Source organism: Budorcas taxicolor, chromosome 15 (genome assembly GCF_023091745.1).
Source record: "Budorcas taxicolor isolate Tak-1 chromosome 15, Takin1.1, whole genome shotgun sequence".
NCBI classification, from domain to species: Eukaryota; Metazoa; Chordata; class Mammalia; order Artiodactyla; family Bovidae; genus Budorcas; species Budorcas taxicolor.
This window is the reverse complement of record NC_068924.1, coordinates 81,493,725-81,510,845: the sequence shown is the minus strand read 5'-3', so window position 1 is coordinate 81,510,845 and position 17,121 is coordinate 81,493,725. Positions and strand designations below refer to the sequence as shown.

General features: G+C 61.6%; 1 protein-coding gene across 1 annotated transcript in view; it reads right to left on the bottom strand.

The window, feature by feature from the left end:
• Nucleotides 1-5,047: 5,047 nt before the first annotated feature.
• The window catches only part of LOC128060023 (beta-galactosidase-1-like protein 2), a 50,663-nt gene continuing 38,589 nt past the window's right edge, over nt 5,048-17,121 (bottom strand). Inside the window, exons 12-24 of the mRNA XM_052652228.1 lie at nt 15,123-15,260; nt 14,146-14,226; nt 13,330-13,433; nt 12,677-12,826; nt 11,038-11,106; nt 10,563-10,650; nt 9,104-9,191; nt 8,669-8,780; nt 8,097-8,213; nt 7,613-7,978; nt 7,009-7,089; nt 5,954-6,048; nt 5,048-5,153 (exon numbers count right to left, since the gene is read on the bottom strand). Of these exons, the coding sequence (XP_052508188.1) occupies nt 5,048-5,153; nt 5,954-6,048; nt 7,009-7,089; nt 7,613-7,978; nt 8,097-8,213; nt 8,669-8,780; nt 9,104-9,191; nt 10,563-10,650; nt 11,038-11,106; nt 12,677-12,826; nt 13,330-13,433; nt 14,146-14,226; nt 15,123-15,260 (1,595 nt within the window). The remainder of the gene's footprint in view (nt 5,154-5,953; nt 6,049-7,008; nt 7,090-7,612; nt 7,979-8,096; nt 8,214-8,668; nt 8,781-9,103; nt 9,192-10,562; nt 10,651-11,037; nt 11,107-12,676; nt 12,827-13,329; nt 13,434-14,145; nt 14,227-15,122; nt 15,261-17,121) is intronic.

Below are 17,121 nucleotides of genomic sequence, written 5' to 3'. Positions count from 1 at the left end.
ACTTTTTTGATCAGCGTTCTCTGTTTTTTCCATGCATAGTTTTTAGTTGTATACCTCGGCGTTTCATTTTCTTTTGAGCTATTTTAAAGTCACTATTTGTTTCTGGTGGTGCTGGGCCTTTGTTGCTGCACAGACTCCCCTCTGCTTGCAGTGTGAGGGGGCTGCTCTCCGGCCGCGGTGTGCAGACTTCTCATTGCCGTGGTTCTCTTGTTGGGGCGCATGGGCTCTGGGGCCTTCGGGCTTCAGGACTCGGGGCTCCCGGGTATAGTTGCTTCAGGGCACGTGGGATCTTCCCTGACCTGGGCCTGGACCCATATCCTCTGCACTGGCAGGTGGATTCTTTAGCACTGAGCCCCCAGGGAAGCCCCTCTTTTGAGCTATTTTAAATGGCTTGGTATTTTCAAGTTCAGTCTCAACAAGTTCATGGTTAGCATAGAGAAATGCAGCCGGACATCTTGTGTGGATCTGGTATTCTGTGACCTTGGTATTCTCTCTCATTAATTCTACACAGTTGTTTTGAAACCCAGTTCCACGGGACTTTCTAAAGAAGCGGTTATGTTGGGAATTCCCTGGTGGCCCAGTGGTCAGGACCCGGTGCTTTCACTGCCAAGGTCCCACAAGACACATGGCCCAATAATAATAATAATAATAATAATAATAATAATTAAATAAATAGAAGAATCTGGGATAGAAGAAGCAGAGCTGAAAATTGAGGGAAAAAAATCTTTTAAAACAGAAAGTCACGTTATCTGAAAATACAGGGTTTTTTTTTCTTTCCAATCGCTCCAATGTCTTATTAATTCTTCTTATCCCATTGTGGTAGCTGGAGTTCCCAGTACTATCTTGAATAAGAGTGGTGAGAACCATCCTTACCTGTTTCCAGGTTTCGGGTAGCAAGCAGTTGTTTACCACTAAGTGTAATGCTAAGTGTAGGTGGGTTTGTATACATTGTTTATCAATTTGAAGTGGTTTCCTTATAGCCCTCTGTTAGAGGGCACTCTAACAGAGCAAGTTGGTGACACTCGTCGAAAATACAGCAACACTTCTGCTCGGAAACATCTGACCTTCAGAGTAAGAGGGGTAAACAGGGGTCAACCAGGGAAGTGTGGCTGAGAAGCTGCCTGCGGTCCAGGAAGACACCACACGCTTAGAACAAGCCCACGCTCCGGAGCCCAAGCACCCTGGAGCCCGTGCTTCGCACCAAGAGAAGCCAGGGCCCACAGCTAGGGGCAGACGCTGCTCCCTGCAACCAGAGGAAGCCCGTGGGCAGCAGCAAAGGCCCAGCTCAGCCAAAAGCGAAAGACAAGATGACTCAAAAAAAAAGGGCGGGGAGGGCGGATAAAAATGACTACAGTCTGTCGGGCCAATGCCTGAGAGGTTTTGCTTCCAAACTCGCTCGCACTGATCCAGCTTTGCTGCCAAATAATTTTAGAAGACACTTCAGGCTTTAGTGTTTATGGGCGTAGAGATTACAGAGAAGGGGTTGCATGCGTGTAAGTGTTAGCTTTCTTCCTGGAACGTGCATGGCTCTAGTTTCAAGAGGCCAAATGGACAGATCCTCCAATCTTGCCCCCTGAGCCGAGCACCGGGAATAGTCGAGGACAGACTCCACGTGAAGCAGCTAAGCAGAGAAGTAAACTCAAAAGCAAGGGGAAGCAATGCCCAGCGGCCCAGAGATCAAGACCCCCAGCAGACCGAAGTGTGTGGATCATGCTCAAGGGGAGGCCGCTTAGAACGGCCGCGGGGAGGGCCTGGGCCTCTAATGAAGGAGAGAGCTGTGGAGAAAGGGCGGAGCCCCGGGCCGGGGGTCGGAAGGGGTGCCGGGCCGGGTCGCAGCCTCTGGGGGGGCCCTTGGGCCCGGGGTGGGGGCCGGGGTCGTGGCCTCCCTGTCGCGCTGGCCCGCAGAGGATTCCTGCACTGGCTGTCTGTATTAGACAGTAAGTCCCCGACCGACGCACCCTCCAGCTTTGAGTTTCCGCAGGTGGAAACCCGCGTGTGCACGTCCAGCCCGGTGAGTGAGTCCCCGTGCCTGGTGTCTGTCGTCCTTGCGCGCGCCCTCTATCGTGGCTGTGCGGTTGTGCTTTACGCCCAGTGCCCTGTAGAGGGCGGGAGCACACACCACGTGGGCCACTGGGTACTGGCGCACAGTAGGGGTTAAAGGGAACAAACTTACAAGAGGGAAGTAGCCAATTTGCACAACCCCCAAATTCTGACCACCCCGGGGCTTCAGCCAGGGGCTCAGTGTGCGCCCCGGCCCAACCTGGCAGGGCCCATGTACTTACAGGGCCCCGGGTCGGAAGCAGCTCTGAGTCCACGTACGGAGGTTCCCTGTTTGAAGAAGTGACCGTCTCAGGAAAAGCTCCGCTGGCTCTCAGCTGAGCTGAACCGACCGCTCGTGCGGAGGCCGTCTGCGCTCAGCCCGCCGAGGCGAGGCGGCCGGAGCCTCCGGGCCACCCAGTCCCCTGGGTCAGCACACTGCCAGGCCCCAGGACTCACCAACCGTGCCAGCGCTCCCCACCTGCCTGACTGATGTGCAGGACGGTGATCCCGCCGAGAGTCAGGCGTCTGGTCTGGGACGCATGGACGTGACGAGGAGTTCCCGTGATGGGTCACTGCCTGGGACGCCGGTGGAGGCTGCCTGGGGCTGTCTGGCCCAGACGTACTGGAGGAGGGCGCGTTTCTCAGTCCGCATCGGCCCCCTCCCACCTTCCATCCTCTGCCTTCGCTTGCTCAACGGCCTGAGACTGATGTCCCCCCTGGGGCTGCACCAGTCTACCTGCCTGCGTGTGTGTGCGCCAACCACCTGCCTGCTTCCCGAGCAGTGAGCTCCACAGTTGCTCCGCTGTCATTCCAAGGCACCTCCAACAGGGGCGGCCGGGGGCTGCCCAGGGCAGTCAGCGTCCAAGGCGCTCCAGGTGTCTTGGCACCAGCCACGGCCTGCAGCGTCCGGTCCCGGGTGGTGGGTGAAATGCGGGTCCCGGCCCACTGGGGGGGTAAGTGTGCCAGGCTGCGCTCTTCAGCAGGAGCAGCCTGGGGGGTCAGCCCCCTGCGAAGGCCGGTGGCACAGCCGCGCCGCCCCAGTGGGCCCGCCCGCTTCCGCTTGAGCTGTTTCCCCTGTGAACCAGGCATCTTTTCAGGTGCTGAGTCTCATGGGCAGCACCCCAGCCCAGTAATTTACTGCCTGTGTGTGTGCTGAGTTGCTCAGTCATGTCCAACTCTTTATGACCCCACGGACCGTAGCCCTCCAGGCTCCTCTGTCCATGGGATTCTCCAGGCCAGAATACTGGAGTGGGTCACCATTTCCTTCTTCAGGGTTTCTTCCCGACCCAGGGACTGAACTCAGGTCTCCTGCATTGGCAGATGGTTTCTTAACCACCGAGCCCCCAGTGAAGACCCAGTGATATCTTAGGCAAAGGTATTAATCATCTGAGAGTGGGGAGAAAGCCCGCTGTGTGTGAAGTGATGCTGGTCTTTGCAGCCCAGGAAAGCTCATAGCAGGAGGCGTCATTTTCATGTCATGATGGAACTCTTTGGAATTTCTCTCATAACACTGAGATTTCATTACAAGAGGACCTTTATCAGGACGAGAATGCTGGATCAGATACTCAGGACTTTCCTCACTATGAGGCAACCTGTTTTCCATCGTCTCTCAGAAAAAAGGCACAGTCTTCACAGCTGAGCGCACGGGGACAATGAGCGGAGGAGTGCATGGTCAGAGTGCAACGGGCCCCGAAGCGGAAAAGCTCATCGCTGAGCCGTGTCCTGCTCTTTGGGACCCCAAGGACTGTAGCCTGCCAGACTCCTCCGTCCATGGGATCCTCCCGGAAGGAATACTGGAGTGGGTTGCCATGCCCTTCTCCAGGGCATCTTCCCGACCCAGGGACTGAACTTGGGTCTCCTGCACTGCAGGCAGGTTCTTGACCATCTGAGCCACCAGGGAGCCCCAACAGGCCCTGAGGTGGCCGGCAATAGTCATTCTGTGAGATCGGTCTACTCTCTTCTGGATGACTTCCAAGGCTGCTGGTTGCAGGAGTCCGCTGAGAGTTGGCATCTGTCTAGCTAGCTGGCTGATAGGGGGTTTATTGTTTTTAAATGAATTAAGCAATGGGTATTTACAATTTTTAAAAAACTTCACACCTCCATGATGCTGTGTGTCTGTCAAGACACCCCAGACGACTCCAAGGCCGACCGTGCCCTAGGGCCTGAGATGGTTCTCGGGTTTTGGTGTTTACATCCGGCATGCTGGTGAGCAAAGTCCGAGTTACCCTGAAAGCGTGGGCGGCTGTGTCCTGTCGGCTCCGCGGGTGACCTGCTGCACGCCTGTGGTAAAGAGCCCCTGCCTTCACGGCAGCAGCAACAGATACTTTGCTGGCTCTGGACATGCCCGGGCCTGTTGTTGGACGTCATCCCTCCTTCCCAGAAGGTCCCAGTTGCCTCTTCCTTTCCATGGGTTTCAGGAGCAGCATAACAAGAGAAAACGCCCTGCTTTGAGCTGAGAGACCCTTTGCACACGGCCGAGACAGAATCCAGACATGTCCGACTCCCAGAGGCCGGTGGTCTGTCCCGGGTTCCCGACGAGTCTGCCCCGGGTCCCCGATGAGTCTGCCCCCTGCCCTCTGCTGCTCTGCGCAGAGTTGCGTCTGCTCACCCCCGGGAACAGCCATGAATGTGATTTCTGTTATGCACCGAGCCCGTATCTCCGAACCAACAGAGAGAGCAAGTCCACCACAGTAATGCAAAGGCAAGAAGGGAGTTTATTTCTAGCGCGCTAGGGCCCAAGTCTCTTCCAGCAGAGTGGAATCCGACAAGAGCCCTGAACAAAGGAGTATGGCGGCTTATATACAGGCAGTTCTTTGTCTCAGTTACAGGAGTAGCTGGCGTTACATGATTGGCCAGGCAGGATGAGCGCATGTCCTGTCTCTTTCTGGTAAACATGACTCAGGTCCTAGAGCCCGTAGTTTGGTCCCTAACAATTTCAGAGGGTGGTGCTCCGACGGTTGGGGGACAAACAGACCCACCAGCCCTGTCCCCAGAACGCCACATGCTCTCAGCCCAGTTCCACGATCTCTTTAGCGTCGGCAGGCGACCACCCAGGGGTCGGCTCTCCCGGGGCTGTGGGCACGCTGGGGACCGTGACCAAGCCACCCGTGGGGCTTTGGGAGGCGGGGAGCCCACGGTCACTGTGTGCACCCGCAAGGGCAGTCACGGGCTGGGGTGGAGACCCGGGCCTCCCCGAAGGACAGCAACCCTCGGCCCGCCCTCAAGCTGATGAGCATTGTCTTCCCCCAGGTGGGCTGCCGAAACGAGCGCAAGTCCATCTGCGGTCGGCACCTGAGTAGGGAAACTTGTTTCAAAGTGGGGAGCCAGGGGAGGGCTCCCCCTGATAGAAACCGGCTGAGCTTCTCAAGTTGCAGCGGGGTCTCCCCTCCCCTGGGGCTCTTCTGGCAGGGGCGGGAGCGGGCAGCCCCCTGTGAACACGCCCTGGAGATGCAGGGACCTGCACGTGGGCCCACGGAGGCCACATTTCCCTGCCAGGGCCCGCCTCCCAGCCTGCCCCGGGAGCCTGGAAGCCAGGGCCCCTGAGATGCAAGCAGCGTGGAGTCACCTTGCCGAGGTTTTTGGCACAATCTAGGTGGGGATGTTGGATGCCTCTCCATTCCGCTTGCCGCAGTGACTCCGCCACGCCTAACGCTGAGAGGGATCCCAAAGACCCAACAATCGAAGAAAGCCGCCCGCCGACCCTATGACTCACACGGGCAGAGGACGGCCGCGCGTGTGTTTTGTTCACAAGTTACCGGTTTTCTGTGCAAGGCGCTGCCCTTGGTTATGGATGGGAAACAGCACTGAAGGGCCCCAGAGGCCTCTTCCTGCAGATCCGAGGCTTGGGGAGAGGTCTCGGCTGGCCGGAGCGCAGCCACCGTGCCCAGAAAGGCCCATGATGAGGGAAGCAGGCCTGACGCCGATGGCGGTGTCCACGCCGGCTGTCACCCCAGGGGTGGGGTTCTCCTGGCACCCGGTGAGCAGACGCCAAGCGAGCAGCCTGACAACCTGGGGGGCACAGGGCACCCACCCCTCAGCCACGAGGCTGGGAGGAGGGCTGTGCGGGCCGAGGTCATGCACGCGGAGGGCTGGGTGGGTGGGGGGACGGCCTCAGTCCAGCAACACCTGAGGACCTGGAAGGTGCCCGCATTCTGGGGGTGTGGCCCAGTGCCCACCCGGGCCCTCTGGGGGTCTGTGCTGCACACCTGGGGGGGCCCATGGCGGGAGCAGCACGTCTGACCATCTCGCGGGGGTCACACGCCTGCACTTCCTGAGAGCGTGGGCGATGAGGGCAGCGCCCCCGACCACCTGGTCCACACCAGGCCGTTGCCTGGACACGGAGGGTGCCGGCCGAGCACTTGCGACCCTGACTGGTCGACTGGGGCGGCGAGTGTAGCCCCCGACCTGGCCCAACCGCGGCCACTCAGCCCACGGCTCGGAGCTCCTCAGCTGCCCGCTGCATGGTGCCCGTGCACCTCGCGGGGAGCCCCTTTCCGCAGGGCCCGTCTGCACTGGAATCTGCAGGCCTGCCCTGCCGGGCACCAGGCTGCCCCACCCAACTGTGGAGATGCCCCTGGTGCTCCCCACTGTGGCTCAGAGCAAGGCGTGTGCCCCAGGGGGACCCGGAGCAGGAGAGGAATCCACCGGTGCTGGAAGTCAGGGGCCAGGGGAGGGGCGTGGAGTGGGATGGGGGCAGGGGGATGGGAGGGGGGCTGGGGAAGGGGGAGGGAAGGGAGGGGCGCTGGGGAAGGGGTGGGGGAGGGGCTCCGCTCGGGACCAGGCCACTTGGAGTCTTGAGCCTCCAGAAAGCAAGGTTTCCACAGGAGTGTGGAAAAGCAATGATGTATGGAATGAGACTTGGGAAGTCAAGGGAAAAGCTTTCTTCACACTGAAAATAAGAAATGCGCATGAACTGCCTGCCAATCCCTCACTGAGAGCTCGTGTTTTATTCGATTTCTCGGGGGACACCTCTTGTTCCAGATCGGCACTTGCGGGGTCGAGTGCACCGAGCACCTCTTCACCACTGTCCTCAGGGGTCAGCAGCTTTTCCTGCGGAAGCACGACAGAGGGCCGGCTGCGGTCAGCTAGCTGTGTTTATTGTGCTGCTGTGACAGGGAAGCTGACCTACGCCAAAGGCGGAGTGGGCCGGCTGGCGGGGAAGCAGACGGCAGACCCGGTGCAACACGGCTTCACGGAGCCTCTGGGGTGGTCCCGGCGACTAGGTGGGCCTGGAGGACTGGCAGGCACTCAGGGCTCTGAGACGGCTCGGCTCAGCCACACCTCCGTTGCGTCAGAGGAAGGGTGGGCAGTGTGACTTAGCTCTCAGTACCCTGAGGAGGAGGGGCGGGTGGTGATTTAGCTCTCAGTACCCTGAGGAGGAGGGGCGGGTGGTGTGACTTAGCTCTCAGTACCCTGAAGACGAGGGGCGGGTGGTGTGACTTAGCTCTCAGTACCCTGAGGAAGAGGTGGGGGTGGCATGACTTAGCTCTCAGTACCCTAAGGGGGAGGGGCGTGGTCTCCCTTAGCCCCAGCCTGCCCTGGGGGAGCGGGTGGAGGAAGCAACCCGCCTCACAGGCCCCGAGGAGGAGGCCGCTCCGCACTGGGGTCCGGGCCCCACTCCCACCGAAGCCGCGAGGCGGGCGCGGTCAGCTCGGGCGTTCTGGCTGGAACGCACACCCCCTGCCCGGTGACGCCCAGGAAGGGCCCAGGGGCCACGGCAGCAGGAGACACAGCAGACGCGGCCGTGAGAACCTCGGAGAGGCCGGCAGGGCTGGTGCTGGGGCGGGTAGTGCGTGACCGGGACCGGGAAGCGCGCGCAGACGCCTCGGGAGGCTGCGAGCTGCCGGAGCCGCTTACGGGGAGGAAGCCGCTTACCCAGCTGGGAGGCGTTGGTGAAGCAGATGAGCAGGGTGGACTTGAGCTCCTCAAACACGACGATCTGCGGAGAGGCAGGGGTGCCCCTGAGACACACGCTCGGCCGAGGCCGCTCGGCCGAGGCCGCGCGGGGCGAGGCGAGCGCGGCCTGGGGTGGGGAGAGGTGCAGAGCAGGAGGTCACCTCATTTAACCCGGGCTTGAGCCAGGGTCCCGGGACGTAAAGCGTTTCCTGGGGCCCGAGGTTCCAGTAGCGCCCCAGGTTCTGTCCGTTGATGAAGACCACTCCTTTTGTCCAGCCCTGGAAGACATTGAAGCAGAGTTGCAAGACACACACACACACACACACACACACACACACACACACACACACACATCCCGATGCAGACTGCAACCACAGCCACACTCAGCGCGCAGGCCCAGCTGCGGCCCTCAAGGGGCAGTGACCTGGAGAGTCTGCGCTGCTGCCCCCAGCCCTGGCTCCCGCTCTGGGCCCCCAGGAGGGAGGCCCTGGGTTCCCACTCACCTTCCATGTGCACCCACCTCAGGGACAGGTACTGCCGTGTCCCCACCACGTCCCCACTGCCGCTCCCCCCAGGACACAGGGCAGCAGGCAGCTTGGGCATGTTTTTTTGGCCTCCCTCCCCATCCTGAGTCAACGCCAGGAAGGGGCAGCCCCTGGATGGCCGTGGGGTGGCGGAGGTCTCCTGGGACGGAAGCTTGGCTGGGGACACAGCCGGGAAGAACACCACTCACCTGCAGGCTCATGAAGGTGTCCTTGGGTTGACTGCCGACTCTCAGGTGGGCAAGGAAGAATGCAGGGCCTTCAGTGTGGAGAAAGCTGGGCTTCCAGATGTTGGGAAGTTTCCTAGGGAGAGTCAGACCAGTAGACAGGTTACATGGTCCTTGACAGCATGTCAGCTGAGCCTTCGGACGGCTGTCTCCTCCCTGCTGAGCCCAGTGTCCCCTCCCGTGGCCCATCCGGGGCCCACAACGCAGCAATGAAAGAGCAGACCAGGGCTGCAGAGTGGGGGCAGTGACCACTCTGCCCTGGACAACCAGGAGACGTGGGGTCACTCCTTCAGTGCTCTGGGTCTCTGCCTCATGTGTGAACACAAACAGGTCTGGCTGGCTGGCCTCTGGTCTCCGCATCTGCGGTCAGGCACCTGGAGCCAGTGGTCGGGCACCCACCTCCGTATGAATTTATTCTGCATCTCCAGGCTGTAGATTTTAAATTTTCTCAGTGGAGAACCGTTTAGATAGATGTTCCCAGTAAGACCTGCAGAAGAGGGAGAGAGGACACTGAGGCAGGGAAGCTACAGAGAAGTGCCCCGAACCCCTGAAGGAGGGTGGAGGAGGCCAGGGGAGGACGGGGAGGACGGAGGATGCCAGGGGAGGACGGGGAGGACGGAGGATGCCAGGGGAGGATGGGGAGGACGGGGAAGACGGAGGATGCCAGGGGAGGACAGGGAGGATGGAGGAGGATGGGGAGGATGGAGGAGGCCGGGGAGGATGGAGGATGCCAGGGGAGGATGGGGAGGACGGGGAGGATGGAGGAGGCCGGGGGACGGGGAAGACGGAGGAGGATGGGGAGGACGGGGAGGACGGAGGAGGCCGGGGAGGACGGGGAGGACGGAGGAGGCCAGGGAGGATGGGGAGGACAGAGGAGGCCAGGGAGGATGGGGAGGACGGAGGAGGATGGGGAGGACGGAGAGGACGGAGGATGCCAGGGGAGGACGGGGAGGACGGAGGAGGACGGAGGATGCCAGGGGAGGATGGAGGAGGCCGGTGAAGGACGGAGAGGGTGGAGGAGGCCAGGGAGGATGGGGACACTGGAGGAGGCCAGGGAGGACGGAGGAGGACAGAGGAGACCGGGGGGGAATGGGGAGGACAGAGGAGGATGGGGAGGATGGAGGAGGCTGGGGGAGGATAGGGAGGACGGAGGAGGATGGGGAGGATGGAGGAGGCCAGGGAGGATGGAGGAGGCCAGAGGACGGGGAGGGTGGAGGAGGCCAGGGAGGATGGGGAGGACAGAGGAGGCCAGGGAGGATGGGGAGGACGGAGGAGGATGGGGAGGACGGGGAGGATGGAGGATGCCAGGGGAGGATGGAGGAGGCCGGTGAAGGACGGAGAGGGTGGAGGAGGCCAGGGAGGATGGGGACACTGGAGGAGGCCAGGGAGGACGGAGGAGGACAGAGGAGGCCGGGGGGGATGGGGAGGACAGAGGAGGATGGGGAGGATGGAGGAGGCCAGGGAGGATGGAGGAGGCCAGAGGACGGGGAGGGTGGAGGAGGCTGGGGAGGATGGGGAGGACAGAGGAAGATGGAGGAGGCCGGGGGGGTATGGGGAGGATGGAGGAGGATGGGGAGGACAGAGGAGGATGGGGAGGACAGAGGAGGCCAGGGAGGATGGGGAGGACGGAGGAGACCAGGACACAGGCATGGGCCCCAGGGAGGGACCATCAGCACTCCCAGGGCAGCACTCAGCCCACTCTGCTCTCCGAGGGCGCTTCTGCAGCCTCCTCCCAGAAGAGGCAGGGCAGTGCACGTCCTCAGTGCTGGGAGAGCACCTTCGGGGGAGCCTAGCAGGACATGGCCCTCCTCCCCTTGAAGCCTACTCCCATCCTGGCGCCCCGCGGTCCTGAGCCCACCTTTCCTCTCCTGGTTCATGCTGGTCCCGGAGGCAAGCCGGCCTTGGTTCTCCACCAGGATCCGCAGCGTCAGGAACTCCTTGTAACGCTGCCCAACACACACCAGCTGGAGGGGGCTGCTCAGGCCTCTTCTGGAGACCACTGGGGCCCCCCTGAGACTGGGATGATCTCGGAAACTGGGGGCTGTCAGAGGGTGGGGCTCGGCACCCCAGACCTCAGCTCTGGGCCAGGCAAACCCTGCAGCTCCTCCTCCACCCCCCTCCCATACTGGGCCGTCAAGAAATGAAGAGTCATTGAACATTCTACTGGAGACTTCTGAGGCTGGTGCTCAACCCAAGGCTTTCTGAGCAGCAAACACCCAGGGCGGGACCACCCTGCCACCCCGGGAGGAGCGCACAGCTTAGCCGTGTGGGGCCTCTGCGAGGGGTGAGCCCAGGGCCCCGGGGGCTGGAAGCCTGGAACCGTGGGGTATTACGTCGTTGGGAAGAGTCAGCTTTTGATGCGCGTCATCCAGGACTCCTATATACTTGTCATCCAAAAACACCTGCCAAAGGGAGCGGGGAAGGCTGGGGGCGTGGGTAAGGCAGGAAGGGGCGAGGCGCGGGGTCCCAGGGGAGGACTCAGTCTGCCTCTGGGAAGGCGACACGCTGACGCCGGTCCACAGGCACTCTGAAGGCGGCTGGGCCCAGGGGTGTGAGGTGAGCCCTGAGCGCCTGCGGGGGCCATGGGGACTGGGGAGGGGGGCGGAGGGCGGCGGGCACCACGACGGACACCCCGAAGCACATGCCGACGAAGGGCCGGCGGGGGCTCCGGGGCAGAGACGCTGAGACTGTGTCCCCACCCTCCCCACTGCCCACCATGCTCTGTCCACCCCCGACGCCCCCGCAAGGCTGCTTGAGCCCCACAGGACAGAGAAGGGCACGCAAAGGGCTCCACAGAGGGTCTGAGTTAGGTCATCCAAAAGGGATCTGACTAGGAGACTGTAAAAATCAAGATCCACGAGGATCCAAAATGCCAGTGTACGCAGAACAGATTCACATCTATGCGCACCAGGGCCCCAAGACGAGAGCTGCAGGCTCGACAGCCGCTGCTTGAGGGACCACCGCCGAGTGACTAAAGATCCCCCCGCAGCAGTGGCAGCCGCGCAGCACACACAGTCCCAGCCCAGGGCTGAGCAGGGCAGAGCCCACCCTGCGCTCGCGGGTGGGGGAGCCGTTCTCAGACCCAGGAGCACGAGGGAGAGCGGCGGGGAGCGCCTGGGAGTGGAGGCAGTCAGGACGGGACTCGCCCTGGGGAAGGAACTCGGGGGGCCCCACGAGATGGGGACACAATGAGCCCTCTGAGACAGGAAGGTCAGGAACGGGGTCTGACGCAGCTCCACCAGGGACCCGGCAGACAAGGCGAGGGGGAGGCCCGGGCTGGGTGGGGTGGCCACGGGTTGGGTGCAGGGCTGCGGCTGTGGCTCCTCTAAGGAGCTCACGACGCATTGGGTGTGTTGAGTCTGAGAAGCCACAGGAGCGTACGTCCAAGTGAAGACACGTATTCAGCGAACAGCAGGGAAAGAGAGTCTGTGGCTAGGAGGCCACGATGAGTGTGAGGGGACACGGATCCTGGGGTGACGGGACCACAGGGGTGGGAGGGGCCTGCAACAGCCCCTGCGCAGGGCGGGCAGGAGGGGCCCCAGCGCCCCTGTTTTCTGGGCAAGGTCACTGCACCTCTCTGCGGCTTCCTTGCTGGTAACAGGTACCTTAGATGGGAGTTTGAAGAACTAGAGGCGCAGATCCGACCACGACGCTCCAAGGAAGCATCTGGGGCCTCTGCCCGAGGCACAAGGGGGCGTACGCAGCCCCTCCTGGGTCTCCTCCAAGGGCGGCATCACGTGCACTCAGGCTTCGGCGGGCACCCCCCCCCCCCCGGGACACCGAGTGCCTTAGACCCGCGGGAGCAGTGGCTGACATGTGAACACCAAGCGTTTCACCGAAGGGACCAGGGGTAAGAAACAAGGGCAGTTTCCCACACGTCAGGAAGAGGCCGGCCTGCTGTTCAGACGTTCAGCCACACGGCGGGGTCTCACCAGCAGAGAAGGGCACACTCCGCCCACCCCTGCCCCCTACCTGGCCCCGATCCTTCACATGGCCATCTGAGTTTAGGACGCCTCCTCTGGTGATGACGGTCTCATAAAGTATATACCCAGCGGACTGGCCGCTCCCTTCGTTCACAGACAGCTGTTCCATGGAGAGTGGCCCCGTGGACCTCACGGGCTCCTGCAGAGACGGGAGTGGAAGCCAGGCTGAGCGGTGGCCTCATCACAGGCCAGGAAGCTCAGGGAGCACGGGGGCAAGTGAGCGCCCTGCAATGACGAGTCTGCAGCAGCTGCTTGGTGGTAACCAAGAGGGGCGGGAAAGGGGTCCCCAAGGGAGGGGATGGTATTGGGCTCCCAGGTGGCTCAGCAGTAAAGAACCCGCCCGTAGTATGGGAGACTCAGAAGGTTCCATCTCTGGGTGAGGCAGATTCCCTGGAGGAGGAAATGGCACCCCACTCCACTACTCTTGCCTGGACAATCCCATGGACAGAGGAGCCAGACTGGCGACAGTCCACGGGGTCGCAAAGAGCTGGACACAGCTGAGCGACTCTGAAATAACCTAGGTCTCCTAATCTGAACTGTAGAAGGAGAAGGGACTGAAACCGCAAAGACTGCCTTCTGTCCCCCGTGTTCATTCCCTCCCCCGCCGAGTCCTGAGCTCACGTCCATGCGCAGGGGACTCACGTCCTGGTGAATCAAGGTGTCCCACAGGGAAATGAAGTGACCTGCAGCCAGGGGAGCGTACGTGTCCTTAGGTCTGCCGTCTCGATGCTGGAAGCTGGGAATCTCTGCAAACCACAAGCAGGAGGCTGGCTCCTTCCCCAGACCCGCCCAAGGGTGTAGCGCCCTCTGCTGCCCCCGGCCAGCCTGCCCACCACCACGGACGGCCCACGGGGGCGGGGGCTGAAGGGAGGGAGTCCTCCTGCACCCAGAGGCCTGCCCCGGGCGCCCTGAGGGTCAGAATCTCCTGAAAGCCAGCGGGGGGACGTGCGTGCTCAGATCCTGCCCCCTCCTGCACCCAGAGGCCTGCCCCGGGCGCCCTGCGGGTCAGAATCTCCTGAAAGCCAGCGGGGGGACGTGCGTGCTCAGATCCTGCCCCCTCCTGCACCCAGAGGCCTGCCCCGGGCGCCCTGCTGGTCACTATCTCCTGAAAGCCAGCGGGGGGACGTGCGTGCTCAGATCCTGCCCCCTCCTGCACCCAGAGGCCTGCCCCGGGCGCCCTGCTGGTCACTATCTCCTGAAAGCCAGCGGGGGGACGTGCGTGCTCAGATCCTGCCCCTCTCCCCACTTCCACTCAGACACGCGCATCTCATGGCTCTGGGGAGGGCCTGGACCCTCTGGTTTCCACCGACAGCAGGGCTGGGGGGACCGTGTCTCGTGCAGTCCGAGTCCCCAGGCCCTGCGGATAAAACACGCTGGGGAGAGCTGGACTCCCCCAAGGACCACGTCTGCGCCCCCCCCCCCCACAGCCCAGAGCCCTCTGGAGGGCGGGGCGGGCACCTGCAGCGGGGCGAAAAAGCTCTCGAAATGCAAGATACTCAGGTGTGCAGTCTCCGTCCTCTGTCAGCAGCGCCCCGTAGTCTGAGAAACAGAAACAAGCCGGTCACCTTCCCTGAAAAGGCCCGACTTCGGGAGGGAGTTTGGCACTTGGTGCTGAGTCAAAGGGCCCTTCGTGCAGCAGCTCTGGGAGGAAGACCTTGAGGCAGGAAGGTGCCCGATGCCGGCTCCCCTCGGTCCCCCAGGAGGGACAGACGGCAACCCCGGGGGTGTCGGGAGCCCAGGCTGGAGCCCAGTGCTGGGACCCGCTGGTCTCCAACCAGACCCCTTCCCCTCTCTCACCCTCGCTGCCTGCTTGGTCTCTGAGCAGAGTCGCAGACTGGGGGAGACCTAGTCATCAACACCCAACACCCGGGATAGGGGGATCAAGGGAATGGGTTTCACAGTGAGCCCCGAAGAACAAAGGCTTGTGGAGTGAATCGGAGTCAGTTGAGCTAAGGCGGAACCTAGAGCCTGTTATAGAGAGTGAAGTAAGTCAGAAGGAGAAAAATAGATCTCACATGTTAACGCACACACGTGGAACCTAGAGAAATGGTACCGATGAGCCTAGCCGCAGGAGGAACAGAGCGAACGGCGGCGCGGGCGTCCAGGCGGGAAGGGAGGGCAGGCGGGCGGGCTGAGAGCCGCGTGACGCACGACCGTGGGTAGATGGTGGCTCGTGGGAAGGTGCGTCTCGCACCGGGAGCCCAGGCAGCACTGTGCGCCCCCCTGGAGGGTGGCTGGGGCGCAAGGACCCCTGTGGCCGATTCACGACGGCGGGAAGACGCAGCCCTCCGCCAGTTAAAACTAAGGTTTTCACAAACGCTGCACAGCGGCCGGGCAGAGCTAAGCTACCAGCTTCCGTGCTCGCAAAGGACCCTGCCCGCGACTGCGGAGGCGGGGCAGCCGCGGGCAGACGGCGCGGACCGACCGGGACTTGCCGTAGCTGGTGACCATAGGGAGGCGATGGCCGGGGAACGCGGCCCCGCCCGTGAAGCCGAAGTTGGTGCCGCCGTGGAACATGTAGAAGTTGAGGGAGAACCGGAGCTGCAGCATTTCCCGGACACTCGCCATCAGCACTGCAGGGGGCGGGGAGGGGGAGCCTGGTGACTTCAGGACCGCACGTGGGGGGCGGGGGGAGGGGGAGGGGTGGGGGAGGGGAGGGGAGCGGAACCTGGTGACTTCAGGCTGGGGTGGCTTCAGGCTGGGGTGGCTTCAGGCTGGGGTGGCTTCAGGCTGGGGTGGGGGGGTGGGGGCCAGGCAAGGGGGGAGCGCAAGGGGGGAGCGGACCCTCGGTGACTGACGTCAGGACTGTTACCGGTGGGGGGCGGGGGAGGCGGGAAGGGGAGGGAGGGGAGGGTGGATGGGAGCGGAGCCTCCCTGACTTCAGGACTGCACATGGGGGGCGGAGGAGGGAGGGGGAGCGAGGGGGAGGGAGGGGGAGCGGAGCCTCCCAGGACCGCAGGTGTCAGCGGGAGGGGGAGGAAGGGGGCCGCGGGGATGAGAGGGGGGCGCCCCGCGGTGCCATCAGGGCCCCGTGGGTCTGATCTCTCCAACATCTCTGTCTCCGGGTGTCCAGCTCGTGCCTCTGAAGCACGGATCGACCTGTCCGTGATGGTCTGAAGTCACTGCCCCAGGAGCACCGACCCTCCAACCACCTCCCGCCTGTGGCTCCTCCCAGAAGGCGGGGCTGGCAGAGGATCTGGGCCCACAGCACCCCACTCCTGGGTGGAGCCCCACTAGCTGTCCCTGAACTGCCCCCCAGAACAGCTGGCTCTCTTGACTTTAGAGCTTCAGTCCAACAGGCAAAGTCACTCCAGACAGAATAATCACCAGGTCACGCTGACACGCGGGGCAACCCTCCGGTGTGGCTCAGACACAGCCACTGATACAGACACAGAGACAGACAAAGAGACAGAGACAGACACACAGACACACACAGACAGACACAGAGATACACAGGCACACAGACAGACACAGACACACAGACACACACACAAACACACACAGAGATACAGACACACAGACAGACACAGAGACAGACACACAGACACAGACACAGAGATACACAGGCACACAGACAGACACAGAGACAGACACACAGACACACACACAAACACACACAGAGATACACAGACACACAGACAGACACAGAGACAGACACACAGACACACAGACACACAGAGACAGAGACAGACAAAGAGACAGAGACAGACACACAGACAGACACACATAGACAGACACAGAGATACACAGGCACACAGACAGACACACAAACACACACAGAGATACACAGACACACAGACACAGAGACAGACACACAGACACACAGACAGACAAAGAGACAGAGACAGACACACAGACACACACAGACACAGACACAGAGATACACAGGCACACAGACAGACACAGAGACAGACACACAGACACACACACAAACACACACAGAGATACACAGACACACAGACAGACACAGAGACAGACACACAGACACACAGACACACACACACAGAGATACACAGACACACAGACAGACACACAGACAGACACACAGACACACACACAAACACACACAGAGATACAGACACACAGACAGACAGAGACAGACACACAGACACACACAGACACAGACACAGAGATACACAGGCACACAGACAGACACAGAGACAGACACACAGACACACACACAAACACACACAGAGATACACAGACACACAGACAGACACAGAGACAGACACACAGACACACAGACACACAGAGACAGAGACAGACAAAGAGACAGAGACAGACACACAGACAGACACACATAGACAGACACAGAGATACACAGGCACACAGACAGACACACAAACACACACAGAGATACACAGACACACAGACACAGAGACAGACACACAGACACACAGACAGACAAAGAGACAGAGACAGACACACAGACAC